The sequence below is a fragment of the Photinus pyralis genome, unplaced genomic scaffold (assembly GCF_008802855.1).
Source record: "Photinus pyralis isolate 1611_PpyrPB1 unplaced genomic scaffold, Ppyr1.3 Ppyr1.4_LG1, whole genome shotgun sequence".
In the NCBI taxonomy this organism is placed as follows: domain Eukaryota; kingdom Metazoa; phylum Arthropoda; class Insecta; order Coleoptera; family Lampyridae; genus Photinus; species Photinus pyralis.
This window is the reverse complement of record NW_022170249.1, coordinates 11,397,710-11,419,038: the sequence shown is the minus strand read 5'-3', so window position 1 is coordinate 11,419,038 and position 21,329 is coordinate 11,397,710. Positions and strand designations below refer to the sequence as shown.

Genomic DNA, 21,329 nt, shown 5'->3' with positions numbered 1-21,329 from the left:
GAAATTACCATGTACGGCATCTATAACGACGTGGGACCGTCGAGGACGGTAGCAAACCACCGCTATCTACCATCAGTAATCATGTTGTTGCACTCCCACGCATTTTGAGATATAAATATCTGAACGTTTAAATTTCATGTAATCACGCTTGTAAAAGCGGACAAAGCTTAGAATTTTTTCCTGAATTGTCATTAGTCATTATTCTTTTAAGGAAAGCGTTCAGTAAGTATAATCTCGGATTAAACTGCTATATTTCATGGAGTTTTGGACGTTTATTGATCATCGCCTGCGATAATACCGTAATAAAAATGCTAATTTTAACCAATAAACATAAATGGTTACGATTTTGGGTATTGATTTCGTATTTTTCTTAATTTAATAATGGGCTAAACAATTTAAAAGCACTAAAACAGTAAGACTTACCAACTGTTATAACGTGTCCAAATGATGTTGGGTTACTAATTCCGGTGCAATTCCAGCGTTGATGTCGAAATTGATATAGACATTCGGTTGCCGCCAAACGCACACCATCGCCAACGGCAACCATCGCGTCAGGAGCCGCTTTACACATTTCCTTCTGCTTGATTGTTAATCCCGGCACTCGACCACAGATTACTTCTGCACCTAAAGCTATTACACCGCACACTAGCCTGAAACAAATTATTTATTATATAAACTTTCCCACAGTTAACAAATTGTTCTTAAAAGCTATTTTTGGAACTTCACCAGATAACGACGTAATTTATGTGTGGAGGAAAAAGTCCTACACGGATATAATTTGATTTTATGGTTTACTCCAGTTTCGGTCTTTCCTATTATGGAAACTTAATTTTGGTCGTTCGACAATTACTAGATAGATAAAACGTATACACGGATGAGATTTTTATTGCATGATATAATCAGAAACTAAATTTGTAAATGAAATTGGAATTTAACTTTTAAACTATTGAACACACTTCCGTATTATTTATGGTGGAACGCCTAATTGATGGGTACTTAAGTAGTTTGCGAGCACTCAGCTTTACTTTTTGTAAATTGATTCAATTTTTTCGATTTTCGAAATAGCTAAGTTGAAATTTTGAGATTTCAAAGGGTTTAAGTTATAGTTTGGGCATCACATATAACCGTGTATTTTGTCTTGAAGTTTGTCCTGGCTGCGTATTTCAGTACCAGAGAGCATTGTTTTTAATGGGATTCAGATGCCGGTGGGACACAATCAGAATATGGCTCATATTCAGTCGTTTTAATTAGGGGTAATTTGGTTACGGTTAGGGAAAAATAAAATGAATTTATTTTGCGGGTCTCCGATACAATCGGGAAACGTACCAGTTAAAGTTTGAATTAATTGGCGTCGTAATCACGGCCAAAGTAACGGTTTTCGGTAATTTTTGAATGAATTCGAAAAAAAAGATGTGCACTCAGACTAACAAGGGTGAGATACGTTTCTTTATTGTGAGAAAGCTTTGGGTGTTATTTATTTGGGGTTGAAGTAGCTCGAACCGTTTCCGTTCAGCGTAAAATTGTGTTTAATTTCGAAGGATTAGAGAATTTTCCATTGTCGTAACAGTAATCCTGAACGCTCCGGAGATTTAGCGAAAGAACGTACAAGTGAATATAGGGGGATTTTACAAAGTAAAGGCATAATTTTACGACGCTAAGGGCCAATTGCACCGTCAAAATGAAGTTTCCCTTAAAGTTAAGCATAACTTAAATACCATAGCAACGATTGTCTTAATAATCGTTGCCATAGATTTTAAGTTCGACTTAATTTTAAGCAAGGCTTAATTTTGTTGGTGCAACTGGGGCTAAGACAAGGAATTATTGCGCAATAAAACGGACCAAATTGAGAAGTTTAGACCAAGGCGTTTAGACATTTTTTCGGTTATCGCGAATGAATGAATAAAAAACTTTCGTATTAAATTACTCCACCGTGAGTGAAATAAGGGATTTTAACTTGTGTTTGAAATACGTAACCCTAGAATGCAGGCAATTAGAAAAACATGAACAAAACTTAGAAGGAAATAACGTTTCGTTTATATAGTGAAAGCGGAGCGCATTTACAAGAAACTTTAACGTTTACAAATACTTTGGAAGTAATATTCTGGCGAAGACAACTATTTCTTACGAACGAGTTTCTTTAATGACGAATATTCATAGGGTGAGCATTCATGAACGAATCTCTTCGCGATTTACATCGAACCTGTCAGTAGGTGACAGATGTAACGGTTGTAGATTTGGCCATTGACGAAGATATGAGCCCAAACCACGTCCCATTTCGTGATCGGCCATACCTCCTTTTCTGCGGAAGTGTCATGCATCATAAAAAGCTGACGGCGCACGGAAGTCGATCACATCAGGCTATTGAAAAAATATCATATCAACCGTCAAATCAAGGAAGAAAGTTCTAGCCGTTCTAGCAGCGTATGGTTAATTGGAATTAGTCGCGGTTTCTTTATTTGCTCGCTCTTTAACCGTGAGAGTAGATAAAGTGATCACTTTAACCGCAAGGGTAGATAAAGTGAAACAGATGATTGTGCATTCTGGTGACATCTGTCATTCTTATTTCAAATTGACGCGGGACATGATATAATATGACGTTCAGAACATATGGAAATGCTGTTTCTATGGAATTGACGGCATTCTAGTGGCATCTGTCATTCTTTTATTTATTTCAAATAGAATGCGGAATATAAAATGACCGAGTTGACTATTCGCCGTCGCTGATCTTTGTCTTCCTGCCACAGGGCCACTACTATACCGCTGCCGCTTGCATTTGTTTGAAGAACAAAAGCTAGTCGAAAGTAGGGGCTTGAGGAGAGCGGTTTGCAGACTCTCAAACGCTTCATTCGCGACGGCCGCCCACGTGTATTGGACCCCCTTCTACATAATGGCATTGGACGGCGCCTGGATTTCGGCATAGCGAGCCACGTAATCGAGAAGTCAGTTGATGGTACCCTAGAAGCTTCGGAGCTGCCTGCGTGTTGTTGGTCTGGAAGCGGTACGGAGAATTTCCACGACCACGCTGGCCGGTTATTGCACTTTTATTATACTCGAACTATGTTAATTTCATGTAATGTTGAGACATATTATAATAATATCTCTCCCGTTAAATAAATAAAGGAATAAAATATAGACAAATAGCAGCTAAAAGATCCTAAACCATAAACATATACAAGAGAATATTGAAAACGTGCTAAGAGACGGGCGTATTGCAGATAAACGTAATATATAACAAGTTAAAAAGTAATCGTAAACGATTTACATAAAGCTCATTTCCACTTGCATTCATTTCCCATTTATAAGATGCAACTTCTGTTAAAATCGTAAAAATCCGGCCACAAATAGGAAAGATAGCTTTGCACATGGGCAATCCATTTTTGACGTGTTACTTCAATTTCAGTTTATGAGAAGAATTTCATTTCAATACTTTTCTAAATAAGAAAGTTGGAATTGCGCATGCGCAAACCTAAATTTTAAAACTAATGTTAGATTTTCCTTTGTTCCAAGCGCCTAAGTATCAAATTTCACTTAAATAGTGCCATAGATAAAAAAGTTGGCACTGCGCATGCGCAAAACCAAATTTTGAAATTGGCGTTTGATTTTCCTTTATTCCAAGTGCCTATGTATCAAATTTCATTAAAATACTTTTATAAGTAAAAAAGTTTGCAATTCGGCTTATAAATGGTCGAGATGCGAAAAGGGCACTGTGAATTTTGAATGGATTCGATTCAACTTTTGGCATTGCGTATTATATGGCTAAATCTATGCCCATATTGAATTTCATGCAATTCAGTTCATAACTAACGGAAATGTAAAAGCGATCGAACATTTCTAAACAAAGTTATCGTTCACACGGACAGATAGATGGACAGACAGACAAAGGAACAGACGGACAGACCAGCATGCAGACGACTGATAGTAATGCAAAATTATAAACGATCTCTAGGATCGTTAATAAACGGCAAAAGTGTAAAATTATAGAACATGTAAAAAAACGGTTTTTTGTTTTTTTTACAATAACTTTTTTTGTAAGCGGTACAGAAAAAATTCCTTCCTTGGTAAAAGACTCGACACCATAACGAACCAAATAGCGAAAAAAGTAGAACAATAGCTCTTAAGATAAAAAACTAGTAGCGTCGCAAAGTTAGCGGACGGACGGACGGACGGACGGACGGACGAAGTGGCCACAATAGCGCATTTTTTTTTATTTTTGTGGAAATGCGCTAAAAACAATCCGCCCATTGGAAAGGAGAGGAACACAGAGCACAAATTGAGTAAACGGCAAAGAGGGTGCTACCAATATCAGGGAAAAACATTAGCAACGTTCCAAGGCAAGATTTCACGATACAATCGGGTTTAGAGCTACATTTTTAATTTTTTTCTGGAAATTTAGTTGCAAATGCGATAGATTTTGGGTTTAAGGGTAGATCCGTGCAGGGTCTGAATATTTTTTTTTTTTTTTGTTTATTTAAGGCGTCGACTACTTGGTCATTAGCCTATTGTAAATACTGTATAAATCATAACATGTCGAATATATTTGCAGACCTTAGGTATTTTATTACATTTTTAAGATGTTGTGGCTGTTTGAGTATTTCTCCTACTTCATCTATTAAATGAAAAGATTGCCTGATGGGCTCCAGTACCGGACACTCCCTTAGGATATGTTCAACAGTCATTTGATTACCGCAGCGTACACAAACCGTAGGAGGCTCCCCGCGTAACAGATGGGCGTGCGTTATTTGCGTATGACCGATTCTTAAGCGGTGGATTTTCACTCGCTCAATCCTACTGAGAAGTATAGTGGTGGTCTCCATGGTTTAGGGTGTACTAATGCTGCTCTTAAAGCTGCTTTTAGGTCCAGATGCCTCACTACCTGAACGTCCACATGTCTCACTCCCGTGGCTCTTTTAGCAGCTTCGTCTGCCATCACATTGCCACGTATACCAACATGGCCAGGTACCCAAATCCAAAATATGCTTTTCCCAACCTCGACAACATTGCTGTAAACAGCCTGAATCCTTTGCACTAGTGGGTCCCGAGGAAATCGAGAATTAATACTATTTAATGCGCCCTGGCTATCACTTACAATAGCAAAGCTCTCCTCTGTATTGCTCATAAGGCAGAAAAGCAGAGCTTGCCATATGGCATACAGTTCGGCACTGAAGATGGTGCATGAGGAAGATAGAGTCCACTCATGTGTTTCGCCATCTACATAGATGGCACATCCCACACCCGATTGCGTCCGCGACCCGTCCGTATAGATAGCCTTAGGGCTATGATACTCTTCCATAATGGCGTTAAATTTCCTTTGAAACTTTATAGCAGACGTGTTCTCTTTCTCAAATTCGGTCAGAGCAAAACATGAAACGATCTCAGGAACCATCCAGGGGGGAACTTCTCCAAATCCTACAGGTAATACTGTTGGCAGCCCAATATTCATCATTCTTAGTAGTTCCTGTGCTCGTACCCCAGTAGGTCTTGTTAGTGAAGGTCTATTCTCGTATCCATGACGATCTCCAAAAAATAATGTATAATTAGGGTGATTTGGCTGAGCACGGATCCCTACTACGTATCCGCACAGGAGCCGATCACGTCTTCGGAAGAGAGAAGAAAAACCAGTTTCAGTGTATAGCTTATCCACGGGACTGGTTGGAAACGCACCTATACAGTATCTCAAACCGGTATGATGTATAGGGTCTAGTTTCCTCAGCGTCGACTTGCGAGCCGAGGAATAAACCACGCACCCGTAATCCATTTTAGACAGAAGAAGGGATCGATGGATATCTAGCATAGTATCGGGGTCAGCACCCCACTTAGTACCCGCAAGGGCTTTAAGGATATTGGTGACCGACTTACATCGCTCAATAAGACTATTGATGTGCAGATTCCACCTTAGTTGGTCATCAAATATGAGACCTAGGAATTTGATAGATCTTGTTATTGGAATGGGGTTGTATTGGGGGTTATAGGGGGTTAAATTTGAAATTTGAAAAGTCAACCGTGTTGAAATTTCACTAATAAAGTTTAAAACGGTGGTGGAATTGAAGTTCGTCTTTTCTGCATCATACAAATCTGAATACTTTTGTGTTCTTTTAATTGCAATGGTCAGTCGCGTTAGAGAGTCTGGGTGAGGGCTTGAAGTACATCCTTTTTATTAGCTGTATAACATTACAGTCCCTTAGATCATTATCACGTAAATTCAGACCGTGGCAACCTTGCGTGAAATAATACACGACTTTAAGACTAGCTTAGGTACCGCCGTATTAAAAATAATCCACTAATTTTTTGGGTGTGGAGAATTAGCTCGGTAAGTAATTAGGAGGTGGGGATCATTCGAAAAATAATGAACAGGTAGTTGTTGCAGATAAACGTAATATATAAAAACAATCCCCCCATTGAAAACTAGAGGATCACAACGCACAAATTGAGTGAACAGGTAGTTAGTTTAGTCTAATTATAGTTATTATTTACATACAAGTCAGGAAAATGACACATTACTGGCGAGAAAATATTGAAGTGCGAGGCCCTTTGGGGTCGAGTACTTTAATTTCCGAGTCAAGTGATGTCATTTTACTGACGAGTGTTGTATTAAATTTTACCCGAAATAGAATTTTAATTCAACATTTCAATTTGTATATAAAACTTTTGATTAATGTCAATCTGTCACTGATGATATGAGTCATTATAAACATCAGAAATGTCACAAATGCGGCCGGTAAAGTGATGATGCGGCCAGTAAAGTGACAAGCGGCAGGAAACGTGGTCCGCTCTGCCTCTGTCATGGAAACTCAAATTTCCTTACAGAAAATAGGCCATGAAAAGGAAGGTTTCAGGACGATTTTGGGTAAAAATGTAAACACAGCTTTTGTGGCCAGCTGCCACTGTTCAGAACACCGTTGTTTTAAGAACCAAAGTCTCGCGGAATGTTTGCAAGTCAAATTCCTAAAATATAGTCGTATCGGAATTATAGTGACTATAATGACTATGTCCGAAAACGACAATCAATCTTAACTGTAGGTATAAACGCGAATGTATAAAAGTAAAACAGTAAGTGGGAGGCATAACTACTCAAATTAAGTCTGTCTCTAAAAGCTGCTCTTAATTCGTATTCATCGCTAATGCACTTTTTAGCCGTAGATTCACACCATTTCACCAATTATATCGGTTCAACATAATTACATGTTCTAATTCAGATAAATTCCACAGCCATGAGGTAATCCGATCCGAGAATTTGTTTACCGAGATTTTAATTAACTAAAATATTTAAAACCAGTAGCTTTCAGTTTCTTATAAATAAACTATAAATTATGAATAAAATTCGATCAATAAAAGCCACATCAGCATTTTATGGATCCGTTGGTAACTTCAATATCAGTCTATTACTTAAAAGAAATCTTTCAAGTGAAAAGCAGTTTGTTGAAGGTAAATTATCATGTAGAAGCATATAAATAAGATAATCAAGTGAGACTCTTTACCAAGTCAGTCTTTTTATTAGTAGCAGATATCTCATGTCAATTAATGCATTGCCGCTACCAGCCAACCGATCAAGTAAATAACCAGAGTAAATAATGAAGCTGGGACTCGCGTCAGAAGAAAAAGAAATTTTAAAACAATTTAGTACCAATTCTTCTTTGAATACAGCATTCTTTTTGGGAGCAAAAAATTAAATTCCGCAAAATTTATGCACTTTTGGTAACCAATTAAATTCTTACAAATGGATGAAATATCGAATGGCAGTCGATAAAAAACAACCATACAGTTCACGACAGCACTAACCATAGGGGACCATTCTTATTAATCATAAACTATGTTGTCACTCGTGTAATGGTCCCATACCACCCATGATATACGAGATACTACACAATATGATTTCTAAATCGGACTGTCAACGTTACAAGATTACATATTTAGTGTGAATGCTTTTAATATGGTATGCACCCAACTGATTAGGGTAAGTTTATGGAATATATTATACCAGACTATAAATATCACAAATTTTTTAATCCACCTATTTATAGATGGTGTCTGGTTCACTAACTTAATGATTTCGGGTTTTTCTACACGTCCTTAGCGAACCACATAACTCTCTGTAACATACTATATCAAAAAAATAAATTCGACGCGTTCGACTACAACGAGGAGGTATTCGCGACATGGAAATAATAAGAAGTTAGTAGGCGGCAAATCATGTTGGGTGGTAAGAGCTCAAACTAATTAGGTGAATTAATTTCTTAATGTATTTTAGTTTATAATATACACTCTCTTCTATTAGAGCTTAAATTAGTGTCCGTCGATTAAAGCTAAAGTCATTAACAATTCGACCTGTGCTTTGTAACTTCAGGATTTTAAACGGGCAGTCCTTTAATTATAGTTGTGTAATAATATACGCTTCTTAACTTCTCATAAATTTTTTAAAGTAGTTATTTTCTTAATGATTCCTCAGTAAATTACATTATACTTATTGTAATTAGTTGTTCGATAGCGTAAAATTGATACCTGCCCACTTGGAATTCTTTATTTTACAAGCTGTGAGGATTCCACAAAGAAGTAAACAATTTCAATCATGAAAATTAGTACAATTGGATGAAAATTTTAAACGGCATTGGCGGCGATTTCAAAGTGCACACTTACTCAACTTGTTGAAATTTACGAGGGTTAATTATGAAAGTTTGCACGTACACATTATTGTTTATTATAACCGCAACAAGTATATGCGGAAGTGCAAATTGCAAAACATACGTTTTACTTCGTTGAAATACAACACAGTGTCAATGCAAAAAATGAACACCACAAATTATCAGATATACCATATAAGAAATATAAACATAGACTTAAGTTTAAGTTTGCCATTTTTTTTTGGTTTATAGACCCTCCATAATGCATGAGTCATCATAACGAAATATTAATTTTTTTATGCCTCCGTACTGAAAAGCAAGATCAAGTTAAATTGTTTTTCATCATCTTTTTAATTAATTTAACAATCCAAACATTAAAAAGTGTTTCCACTTTTACTGTTTACTGTGTTAAAATAGAATTAATCTCAGTTATAATAGGATTCTCGCACGAAAAGCCTTTAGGACCAAAACGTTGTCTACTGGATCCTAGAATATGACCGTTAAGATCGCACCAAGACAAAAAGATAGGGCTCTTATAGGTTTCTACTAAAAGGTAAAGGGTGTAAAATAGAGTAAAATAGTCGTTGTCGCAGTTCGAACGGACAAAAATACGTTGTAATAGACTTTGGCCCGTATAAGGTCGTATAAAATCAAGAAAAAATTGCATTACTCTAAGGGCAGACTTTGTAACGGGAGACGTTAAGTACGAGCCCATGTTCTTCATCATTTTTTTGCATCCATTATAGTTTTATACGAAAAGGTCATCTGCATGTTTTGTAATTATTCAGTAGATGTCATTAACTTGTGTTTCCGTATTTTGTTTGATCTATTTTATGAGTTTGTGTTTTGTGAGTTAAAAAACAATCCGTAGTTCGTCTTTTGATTCATATTGTTCAAATTGGTAAGTGCGACAGTCAATTATATCGTGAAATGTACCAGTGTTTGGTTCGCAGAAAAGTAAACAATGATCCGCAAACAATTAATCGAGAATCTGGCTACCTATTTTCATGTCAAGAAGTTTCAGCGTGCGCCAACTGGGTTGGGAACTTCAGTCCGCACGGTGCGTAATGTGCTGAGGCACGGCATTGAGGCTGCTGCCCTTCCGGACGCAATGTCCGAAGTCTAACCACAGCCAATGTCCGTCATTGAAACACAGTCAACGTCCGACGTCCAACCAGCAGCAGGACCTGCGGCTGCACCGCGGACCAGGGCACTGATGGATCAGCACGACATTGTTTGTAAGCGAGCGTAATTCCTTCGGCGCTTCAGAGTTCAGAGGAGCAGCATCCTACAAATAGCTGGACCAAGTCGAACATTCAACACGTTCAAACCAGAGCTATTCGTCCTGGTACCGGCATCGTCAAAGCAGTACCAGTTGAATGAATACTTGAGCGAGTATGGCCACGAAGTTTTACGCTTGCCACCTTACCACTGTAACGAAGCCCTCGTTTTCCGCCTTGAGGTTTCATACCCAAAGTTATGACCACGCCGTATACTTGTGAGACCGACCAGCTTTGCTGAACACCCGGTATCTAGAAGCGTTTTAAGTTGGGCCCTTCGTTACTGCTAGCTTCTGAATTTATTTATTTGCTAGACCAGGAGTGAGCTTTGTGTTTTTTGTTGTTTAACTGTTTCTCTTATCGCCCATAATGCAGGTAAGTTTCGTAGTGAACCGATCCTTTTTGCAACACTGCCGGTAGGAATATTGAAATTGTTTTTTACAGCCGCCGAACGCTCGCTTGGCGCCGCTTTACCTCACATTCCAAGGAACAAAAAAGCATTGCTGGACTGCCGAATTTGGAGATTTCATTCCGACTATTTGGATAAGTATAATTAGGCGTAATCATTCAAATGCGTTACAGATAACAACCGCCGATTAAGTTGAGGGTACATCCGGTAAGTGCGCCCTTAAGTCTGACATTGGTCCTATATTTTTCCGATGTCAGTGAAAGAAGTAATTAATTAAAAACCGTTTAATTTATTTGAACGTATCGAAGGTATAAATAAACATGCTATATGGGAATTCCAATTACTTCCTAGTCGAAATGTACGTTTAGATAAATAGAAAACGCACTATGAATTTGGATCCTTTTCCATTTTGCTTGCCGTAAGTACTTTAATTTATTGAGATAAGTTTTTAAACTGTACCACATTTAAATCAACGATCTTTTGCATTTTTGCACTTTCGCCAGTTACATTTCATTGCATCCGTACTGTTTCGTTTTGCTCCGTTAATTTCAAGGTAAGCTAGTTACTTTCCGCTTCACTAATTATAAGGGAGGGGAGGGGGGATCTTGCTCGCTTTCCCGCACGATAATAATGGTCGAAACGTATATTATTTGAAAAATAGAGAAAAAAGGAAGAAAGCTAAATGAATTGTTAAATTGTTGTTCGCAGGTAACGACACCGGTTCATATTGGGCTCAGGACATCCCCGTGGTCAAGATAGACACCCCGACAAGAAGTTAACCTGACGGCAAGCGCTACCCTAGCGAGGACCACCTGAGCCAGTTCGTTTTTACGTTACGTTTTTTAACTGTCTTGATGATAAGGATGTCCACATTATTATTTACCAGTAGATCAATAAATCTTTCAGTGCGAGCACGTATTTTCGTTTTATTTGAGAAATATTTTCATTATATTAATTCAAGTGTGGTTTGCTCGTAACTTTTAAAGCACAGAAATCCACCAAAAAAACAACTGCATTCTGCAACCTCCGGAATTTGTCAAAATTTAAACGAAGAAAATTTTCCGTCGGACGAAAATTCCTATTTACTATTGCCTAAGTGTAGCGTTCAAAGTTCGTTGTTGTGGCAGGGAGGCTGTATTAACACTGTCAACCGGAAGCAAAAGGACTGTAGCCTATAAGGTGCCATTTTTTGTCATTTATGTAAAGTTTAAAGGTTATATCTTTGAGAATAAATTATCTTAAATTTAAATTAAATTTGATTACGAATCTTCACAGTCATCAAACACGTTATTTTGTCATCACTATCGTCGTCATTCAGATTTATTACAAAAGATTTTTATCCTCCTCTCGGTCCATATCCTCTACCTTCTTAGCATGATTAACACAATTAGGGCAAATACCTTTTGGTACATCTTACGATGCGCATTTGCAGAGCCTAAATATTGTGCTTAGTTTTTCAACTTTAGTTTTATTATACACCTACATCCATTGAATGAGGTTGAACTTGAACCACTGTAAGCCGTAAACATGTCACTTTTTCCAGCCGAAATGCCCTTATACATAAAAAAAATGTATGTAGTTTATAGTTGATAAGTGCTCCAAATTAGATTAAAATTGGGGCCCACCGATTTTGAGATTTCCGGTGGTAGGCAAATAGAGTGCATAATATTAGGCCAAATTCAAAATCGAAACCATACATTTAGCGATGTTGACATGATGGTAATTGAAAAATATTCTCGCGTGTCTACTTCCCATTAATCCTTAATTTATAACTTATAATTATAATTTCCAGCAATAGAATCCGTACATATTCATGGGACCGAACTGTGATTGCGTAACGAAATAATACAGGTAGTCGTAAACCTCAACGTTTAGGTCAGTACATACAGTAAGTTTTGAAAAATGGTTTTCAGAAATTAATTTAATCATTTTAGAAAATTAGAACATATCACAAAGCTACTGGATACTAATTGCGATTTATTACCAATAAATCAAAGCAATGAATGTGAAGAATCGTGCACTTTTGTTTGAAGAGTAAACCTGTTTGTATTATTTCACGTCGTTTAAATAAATAAACAGCTTTATAATTACTATAAATTATTAGACCAATTAGGTCAAATGTATAAGGAGAGTGGGTCGATTTTTATATTTTTTTATAGTTATAGGGGGCGTCGTAAATCAATGATGAAAAATGTCAAAATATTTAATTACTTTCGCTTCGTTTTTACAGATTTATTACCCAAATTATATGTGTTTCACATGGATTAAATAACGCCAACGTTTCCGGATATGTAGGTATTTTGATGTATAGTTAAAGGTTAGTCATGCATGAAAGAGAACTAAAAATACACATATAAATTTTGGCCATCAATATTTTGTTTCGAAGTTACTCATGCGAAGATTATTAATCCGACCATCAACGTATAAATATTGATCTGGACATACGATACTTGCTTATAAGTAATACATTTACCTCAGATCGAACATGTCTTATTAAATCCTCATAAATATCTCGCTGTCTACAAGTTATTGTCTCCCTTTTTATATACACCCGTGTTTATTGTAACTATTGCAGGCTTGTCTCTTTTTTTTGTGAAAATTAAATCGAATTCCTGCGTTTTTGAAGTTCGCTCACATCTGCAGGTTAGACTGGTCTTTAAATTACGAAAACGAAAACGATTAATTCAGTTTATGAGGCAAGAATATTTATTTTGTGCTAAAATATTGTATCGGACCACCAACATTAAAAAAAATTGAAAGTTGATAGTCAGATTTAAAAAAATAAAATATTATAATATGGAAATTGTGCCACACTTTGTATCGTTTATTTTCATCTTACAAAAAGGTTTACGATTTGTCAAGTATCGTTTCGTGAAACAACAACTTCTTTAATATAATTAGTAGCAAAAGTTGTTTATTGTGACCAAAAGGTCATAGAAAGTAGCTCATAATTTCTTCAACTGCGTCAGGGGAAGGGAGAGTGGTTATGTGTCGCAAGGACGAAATTTAAGAAAGGGGTTATCTATATACCCCACAAGCAAGACGTGTAAGGAGGTACTCAAAATGTATGTTTCGGTGAAGCAATGGTGGGCATTGTATGATCTAAGAAGCGTATATTTTCAAAAAAATGAATCATACGTGGCTCATCGATGTTTACTGCCCCGTATTTTACTGAAGACCGAGCTGAAGACAATACATATAAAGATGAACAGAACTGAAAGATTATAAAAAGAGCAGAAAGTTATGTTTCACGATGTAATGGCAAAACGTAATATTTTACGTGTAATACCTACTTATTTATTTTATACTCAGACAATACAACCACGTAAGTGGTACGCCCGCGTAAAGGCCTCGGGCGGTTTAATAATTTGTTAAACAAGACATTATAAATGCAAAATGTAAATTGCAATTAACACATTAATTTAAAAGCGGAGGGCGTGTACCAATACCTTGTTAATTCTAACGTTCAATTTTTATTCTACCAATGAGCAGCCTTCGTTCACACTTTAAACAGCGAATATGCAGCAACAAACTTAAAATGGTCAATGAAAAAAATTGACATTGAAATTAAAAGAATTCGGTTGTTCAGCTACAACTATGTGTTTAGTCCAAAATTTGGCAATAGCATTTTCCTTAAAACTTCGAAAATCCGGGTAGAACTAAAAATCCGCTGACAACAGAGGACTGATCTATTGTTACCTACCGAGAAAATAGAATGTGAGGGCCCCACCATACAAGTCAATCACCCTAGTAGATCATTTCTAAATTACAATAGATCGGTTATTTCAAAAGCCCCGCTGTTAAAATTTTGAAAAAACCCGCTTGCAACTAAACAGGTTGGCTTCGCGCATGCACGATCCATTTTTTGACGTGTGGTTCCAATTCATCTTCTTAAAAATTTTAGAAAAAGTGGTCCACTAATAAAAAAAACTTTATCTGTGCATGCGCAATTTCAATTGTGCCTATTTTATACGAAGCACCTTCTATTCCTGCCTTTGTACAAGCCTCCACACCATAACGAACCAAATAGCGAAAATAGTAAAACACTAGATAGTTCCTAAGATAAAGATATAGTAGCGACACAGTCGTAGAGACGGACAGACGGGCGGATAAAGTGGCCACAATAGAATATTTTTAGGGCATTTTTGAAAAAAACCCTATTATGTATATTCGTTATTGCTGGCTGTCTGGCTGTCCGGCTGAGATCTCAGCAATTACAATACCTAGAAACTTCAAATTTTCACTAAAAGTTTTCTGCTATAGTTTAGATGTGCACGCTCTGGTCTATTTTAAGTTAAGTTACTAGTGAAATCGATAATTTTAAACAAAAGTACTAATTTGCATTACTAAAAATGATACAACTTGTATTGTGGAAATGCGGTAAAAACAAAGACAATACATCTATATATAATAAAGACGCATATTTACATATTAACATTAGTTGCACTTCTTTTATTTCTACAGTTTTCAAAATATGTACCACGTTTATATATACGCTTTGGGATCTGAGCCAAGAAAATTCTAAGCAATCACGCCCAAAAGGATTTATAATTTTTTAAAGAAGCTCAAACGTATTTAAGGATCCTGCAGCGTTTCAGAGAGTTCAAACGCCTATAAATCTCTATGAGAACTGCGAGAAGTCTTCCAGCGCCTTCTAAACTGTTGTAGAGACAAACAATTAATATCCTTCACGAGTTTTCGTAAAGGTTTGCAAGAGTCACCTCCAGTTTAAGAACCTTGCAGTCTTCGAAAAACCTTAACAGTTTCCAATAGTTATCAAGAGAAGCCTTCTAAAATCTTCTTGAGATGTGAAAGTCTTAAAAAGAGTCCTTTATTAGACTTTAATAACCTTGAAGAGTTTATGCAAAACAGAAGTATTTAACAGCTTTTAGAAGCTATATTGGTCTTGAAGAACCTTTATCAGTCACCAAATGTTTCTGTCCAACAGTTTCAATAGTCTGACAGCGTTTTAGTGGACTTTAGATCGTTTAAGGAGCTTTTGAAAGTCTTTACGAGTATTTAGTATACGTATCTTGAAATGTATTTAAGTTTTAATGATGTCTAAGTGCATTTAAGTGATTTTTAATAGTCATTAAGAGTTCCTAAGAACTTTGAAAGGCTTCCCAAGGGTCTACATGTTTTCTAACAGCTTTTAGGGTCTTTACGTTGCATCTTTAAGAAACACAGGGCCAGTTCGAATCGAAAGGCGTATAACCGCAGTGCACAAAAGAATCGTTTGCCGTGCAACCGAAGATTGTGCTACCATTTTCGACGAATTTATTGTCGTGAGTACTTTATCCATTCGGTATGAGCTGCCTTTTTGAACAAAACGAATAATAAAAGACTTTTTTACACAAGGGAACCTCGACGTGTAGTGAAAATGAATGTGCGAAGTGATACTTCTTAAAGCGTAAACGAAAAACTTCGTTTCGTAGTATTATCGAATTAGCGTGGTCGTATTTCAATAAATTTTTAGCACGGAAGCGTTAAGGCCCAAGGTGTAAATCTTTTCATTGCGCTATATTTGGGGTGGCTAGTTTATCAATCAAAACTGTGTACCTCTTTTGTGTATTCGGGGTGTTATTAGATTTACATTAAACGGTAACCGATAAAAGTTTAAAGACAATAAATCGTGCTTTTGTTGACTGTCAAAACCCTAAGTTATCATGGTAATTTTGATATTTCCATACTGCGGAACATTGGTAATTATTCCAGTAAATAAACCAAACAAGGAGTAGGAGAGACCAGGGCACGAAGATCCCTCTAAGGTTTCAGCCCTTATAAATCACAGCCTCTTGTGACTTTTCGTCAGTAATTTTGCACACTGCTACCGTGGCATATTTTGTGCACTTTGTTAACTTTTTGATTAATTTTTGGATACATTCGTACAATTTTCTGTAAGAAAAAGCAAAAGTAGTGATCATTTTATCTCGTGTACCTACTGGGACAAAATGTTTTGTAAATCAAATGGAATTTTTCCTCAAATCATATTTCAACAATTTATATCACTGCCAATCAACATTTAAGCAAATCTCTTACCTATAGAAATACCTTATTAGAAACGAAATATGTTTATGTACTTGAAATAAGAAACTAAATATCACTCACCTGTTGCCGTTCAATCACTATTTTTTGTTCGGTGGATACCTGTCGAGGTAAAGGAACAAGAACAGGATGGTTAAACTCTGTAATTGATCAACAAATAGGTGAACGATTAATATTAATTACGAGAATAAGCTGTAGCGATACACTTCACACGCATCATAACTTTTACCACAACAACTCTATTCAAATTGAACAAAATCTTATCTCCCAAAATTTCCCAAACTAAATTCAAATGAATGTATACATACTCCATCTATATAAATGAAATTGAACTGTTATAAACTTAAATATTCAACGGCTTCAACAAAATCTTTAAACAAGATGCATTTTGCCACATTTTTAAAAAGAAAAAGACCAAGAACTTACACAAAGACTATTTGTTTTTGGGGTTTGGAGATATTCTTTGATTTGTTTCCGTCATGTTGATTTTGTTTTTGTTTATTTTAGTCCAGGAAATAGAGACTGAAAATGGACCATTTCCTGCAAAACGAGAAGTAGTTCCAATTTTTTTTGCATGTCATGAAAGAATATCTGGTGGTTATAAATCCAAGTTTTCGACCTCCCACTCCTTGTGCTTCCCCCGCACCACCCTTAAAACCAAAGAAATTTGGATGGTTTTTTAGTTTTTCAATCACATCTTTTTATAGGTTAATTTTACAAAAAAATATTGTTATCGGAAATTGTAGACTATAAAATTGTATAGAGGAATAGAAAATATATGTAATAAGCGTTGTACTCTCTGACTAACTTCACAATCGCCACAAGAGCGTTTTAATATCAACGCAATTTTGACTACATTCATTAAATTTGGTGCTTATGAAAAGTAACACACAAATGACGAACGTTCCTCGTGAGTAATAAGAATAGCACTAAAACAACCCCTACGAGTCATTATCTTCAAAATTTTCTCGATTTGGAAGGCAACTTGAACGCGACAACCGTTTCTGAAATGGCCGCCGTTTTGATATTGGGGAGTGTTGAATGTGCTTCCTATGCAAAAAAAAGAACACGACAATATAATATACTATGTTCATACAAAGTGACATCCTCAAAATAAACAATGTATGTTTCAGGCGCGACTGTCAGGGAAGTGCTCACAAAATACGGTAAGATTGTTCGAAAGGAGCGAACTGTTTCATTACAAATAGTTTTCGATGGATTCTTTTACAAAAAGAATATTTTAACTAAAGTTAAAAATTTAACCATAAAAGAATGACTCTAAAAATTGTTTGGTCAACTTATAAAGCGATTTATTTGCGGGCAAACTAAAAAAATCGAATGGGAAAGGTGGTATGGCATTAACTAATGTCGTACAACCCCTATCACTACCGTTTTTATCAATCATCTTTGGTATGTCTGTTAAATGGCGAATAACAACGACGAATACCTGGTGGTAACGTCCACATTTCTAATCTGTTCGATTAATTTAAACTGTTGATAGCTAAAAGCCATCCCATTAAAATGTTCAGTAATGTAAAAGTAATCGTTCTAGGTCGCTGTTAATTTATTTTATGTAGGGGTGTGAACGACAGTATGCACTTATACACGCCCCATATTATTATCAAACTGATAAACTGAAGTAATAAAAATAACGATTGTCTTTGACAGTAAAGTCACGTAAAAGTGGAATGTGTTAGGCCAAAACTTCACTGTTATTTATCTTGGGAACCCTTGTTAGGGAACTGTGAAATTGTGGGAAAGTTTCGTTGGTTAACTAATATTTTTTTTATTCCTGCTTGTATATTCCGCATATAAAATTAAGTATAAAATGATTTATCTGCGTTATGCTGTAGGTCCATGTCGACAAGTTTTCTTACGTCAACAGTCGATAATCCCTGCTAATTGCCGGTTAAAATCTCTAATTACCATCAACCAATCGCCCTCCATACCTTTAAGGAAGCAAACCGGCATAATTTATTGATCCTTAAAAGTCGTTTAGTTTTAATAGTTGATAACGCTATCCAAATCACCATTCAAATCATGATTTATGACCTGAGTTAACTCTAATTCAACTTCTGCCCATTCGTGTAGGTACTTCACATTTTCTTTTATTTAAAAGGTAGCTCATTACATTAATGACTTATTTTAAATTTATGTCTACATACAGATTTATGCATTTGCTCGCGTTATAGGTTTTTCTCAGCATACTTTATATGATAATGCACGTAATTATATACATGTTATATATTACCATCGATCGTTTTGTTTGCTCGAATTGTTTCGAGGCATGTTTGAGAAACGCGTGCCCAACGGCAAACATTGGGTTTTATTATTATTTGAGCAGATTTATTCGATTATGCTGATCAGTTCGTAGCGAAACTTGAAAAGGTTAATTTCATAAGCAACGGGCAATTAAGCAGGTGCATAAATATAATTTACTTACTCTACTTTCATTAGAACATCGATTATTTAACTAACGTATATTCTTTTATGATTAATTATAGTTAATTAAGCCTATGCTTGAGGCTTATGCTGTCATAAAATATCCTCAAAAGAAATCCATGAATTGAAATTAAGCTTTAGTGTTATGTAGTGTTATTTAAAAAGAGAGTTTGTGCCTAATCCATAGCTAAACAATTTTGAGTTATGTTTAATAGGCTAGAGGATATGATAGCTTTATAGATCTGAAGGAAACTTAAAACGGCTCACTTATAGTTGCCTAAAGAACTCCGACTCGGTTCAACTTCTATGTTACATGTTCTTGCAAACTTGTACAATAGTGATTTGTCACTTAGGACGCTCCAATTTTCATTTATTTACTGGTAAAAGTACTGTAAATTGGAGTTTGCCAGTAACCCGCTCTATTTGATGGCTTGTTGTTTGGTATGCCCCTGAAAGTTTTATTGTGGAAAGTTACTACTGGGTCCTAGGAAACGGTTCTACATTCTACAAGTTACAAGCGGGAAACAGATCCCTAGCAACCCTTTGTTAAGTTTAGAAGACGGAGTCTGTGGTAGCAAAGAGTATATAACGTATACTCTTTGGTGGTAGTTAGTCAATGAAGTGTTGACGTCACTGCATAAGCAGGCATTTAACCTATGACGCCACTATTTCATAATGTGGTTTTTTCTGTGTGACGTCATCTTCGGCCCACTTCGGAAAAATGGCTTGCTATGTTTGGTTGCTGCTTTGACACGGGTTCGTCACCATACGTACGTTAAAAAAAGTAAAATCACCCGCCCAACTCAAAATTTACTTGTCTCCTCACTCACACCGGAACATTGTCGCACATACCTTCGAACGGGAGTAGAAGTTTAACACTTTAGCCCCACTACTTATTGTTGTTGTAAATTGCAATGCAGTCAAGGTCGTGATTTCCAAAAGCGTTCAAGAAACAATGAGGATATGTGCGTAATGGTAAAAGGCCTCATTGATTTGTTAAATGTAATTAAAATGATTATAATAAGGGAAATTTTATGGTGGTATTGTCTCACTTTCTTCGCATTGTCTAAAGTGCTGCCCAGAACGCCAGCAAGTGATGATCCCAGCCCTTTCTTCGATCTTTGGGTGATAAAGGCACGACAGTCCAGGAGAATATGATGTACTGTTACTGGTGTCTGACAGGTGGGGCAGAATGGAGGATCTTGGTTTAGAATGTGATGAAGATAGCTCAAGTGTGGCCCAGGCGGCATGCTATTCAAAGTGACCTCCTCAGATCGGGATAGTCCAAGTCGTGTCCATGGGTGGACATCTGGTTTTATCGGGGGAAGCGGATCGCGTTAAAAGAATCCGTACATATTACAATTTTCCGGTTAGAATTGAAAGTAGGATCAAAGTGGTCAAGGGCTACAGAGGTGACATACAGTTAAGCCGTGAGTCCGCTGCTGCTTCTCTAAAGCTGATACGATCGGGTTGTTGGTGTAGTGATGAACGCTGCACCGACCGACGCCTTCAAAGGTTTGCTCAGAATGATCTGGGATACGGCTGGGAGTGTCTGATTAGGTATTCTGCATTCGAATATGCATTTCATCGCGGCGAAGGTGCTTCGGTGATTGTATTTATTACCGTTGTATCATTTGCTGACTTTTCTGCGTGCATTGCTTGAGTGATGAGATTTGAACACTTTCCAGTCGGCTTTCCCTGTTTTCCATCTTGGTCTGTGTTTGAATTCTTTTTTAATTGCGTGGCTATGGGTGATGAAGATCGGGTAATAGTCATTGTAGTGCAGGTCCAATAAAACAGACCACTCTACAATATGCGCCAGTGACGGATCACAAAAGCACAACTCCAGTGTCGATGAGCGGCCTGTGGCCGTACTTTATGATTTGATCTGCATTAGTGCAGGCTGTCTATGAGCTTCACGATGATTTTTCCTCTTCTGTTGGCGAAATTCGTGATTCGATCATTAAAGTCCCCAAGTACTATTTTGGGCGAAGGAATTTGTTCCAGTATGGCCGAGAGTGCGTTGAAAAAAAGATGTCCTTGTTTGGAGGATACAAAAATTGCAGATGGATCGCGGTTGAGAAACTTCTAAACTTCTTCTATTAGGGACGATTTATGAAAAAATAGTGCCACTCCACCTGATGCCGTTGATCTGTTATTTAGGTCCTTTTACATAACTGACGTATTTTGGGCCGTAAGTTGGATATTAGTAATTAGAGGTGCAGATGGGTATGATATCCAATTACGCTCCGCTGGAGAATGAAGAAATTTAATAAGAACTTTGTTGGGAAACGAATCTGAGTCATCATCCAGTTTCTCTGTGACGTCGCGTCGGTGAGATCCAGTCAGACTTTGAGTTTCTTCTGAATGCGTGTGAAATGTTTTTTCTCCTGTCCTGTAAGGAGGGGTATAAATAATGCACCATTTCGACGAGGGCTACTGTGTTATCTGTGTATTCTTGAGCAATTGATAGTGGGTCAGGGTTTCTAAAGGCGTTGGCCACGAAGTCACTAAGTTCATCGAAGTTGAGCACCAATA

General features: G+C 36.8%; 1 protein-coding gene across 2 annotated transcripts in view; it reads right to left on the bottom strand.

Moving 5' to 3' along the window:
- Positions 1-21,329, bottom strand: part of LOC116173749 (protein Wnt-7b) — a 145,961-nt gene that overhangs the window by 88,507 nt on the left and 36,125 nt on the right. For both annotated transcript variants that reach the window (XM_031491427.1, XM_031491434.1), the window contains exon 2: positions 424-650. In XM_031491427.1, the coding sequence (XP_031347287.1) occupies positions 424-650 (227 nt within the window). The remainder of the gene's footprint in view (positions 1-423; positions 651-21,329) is intronic.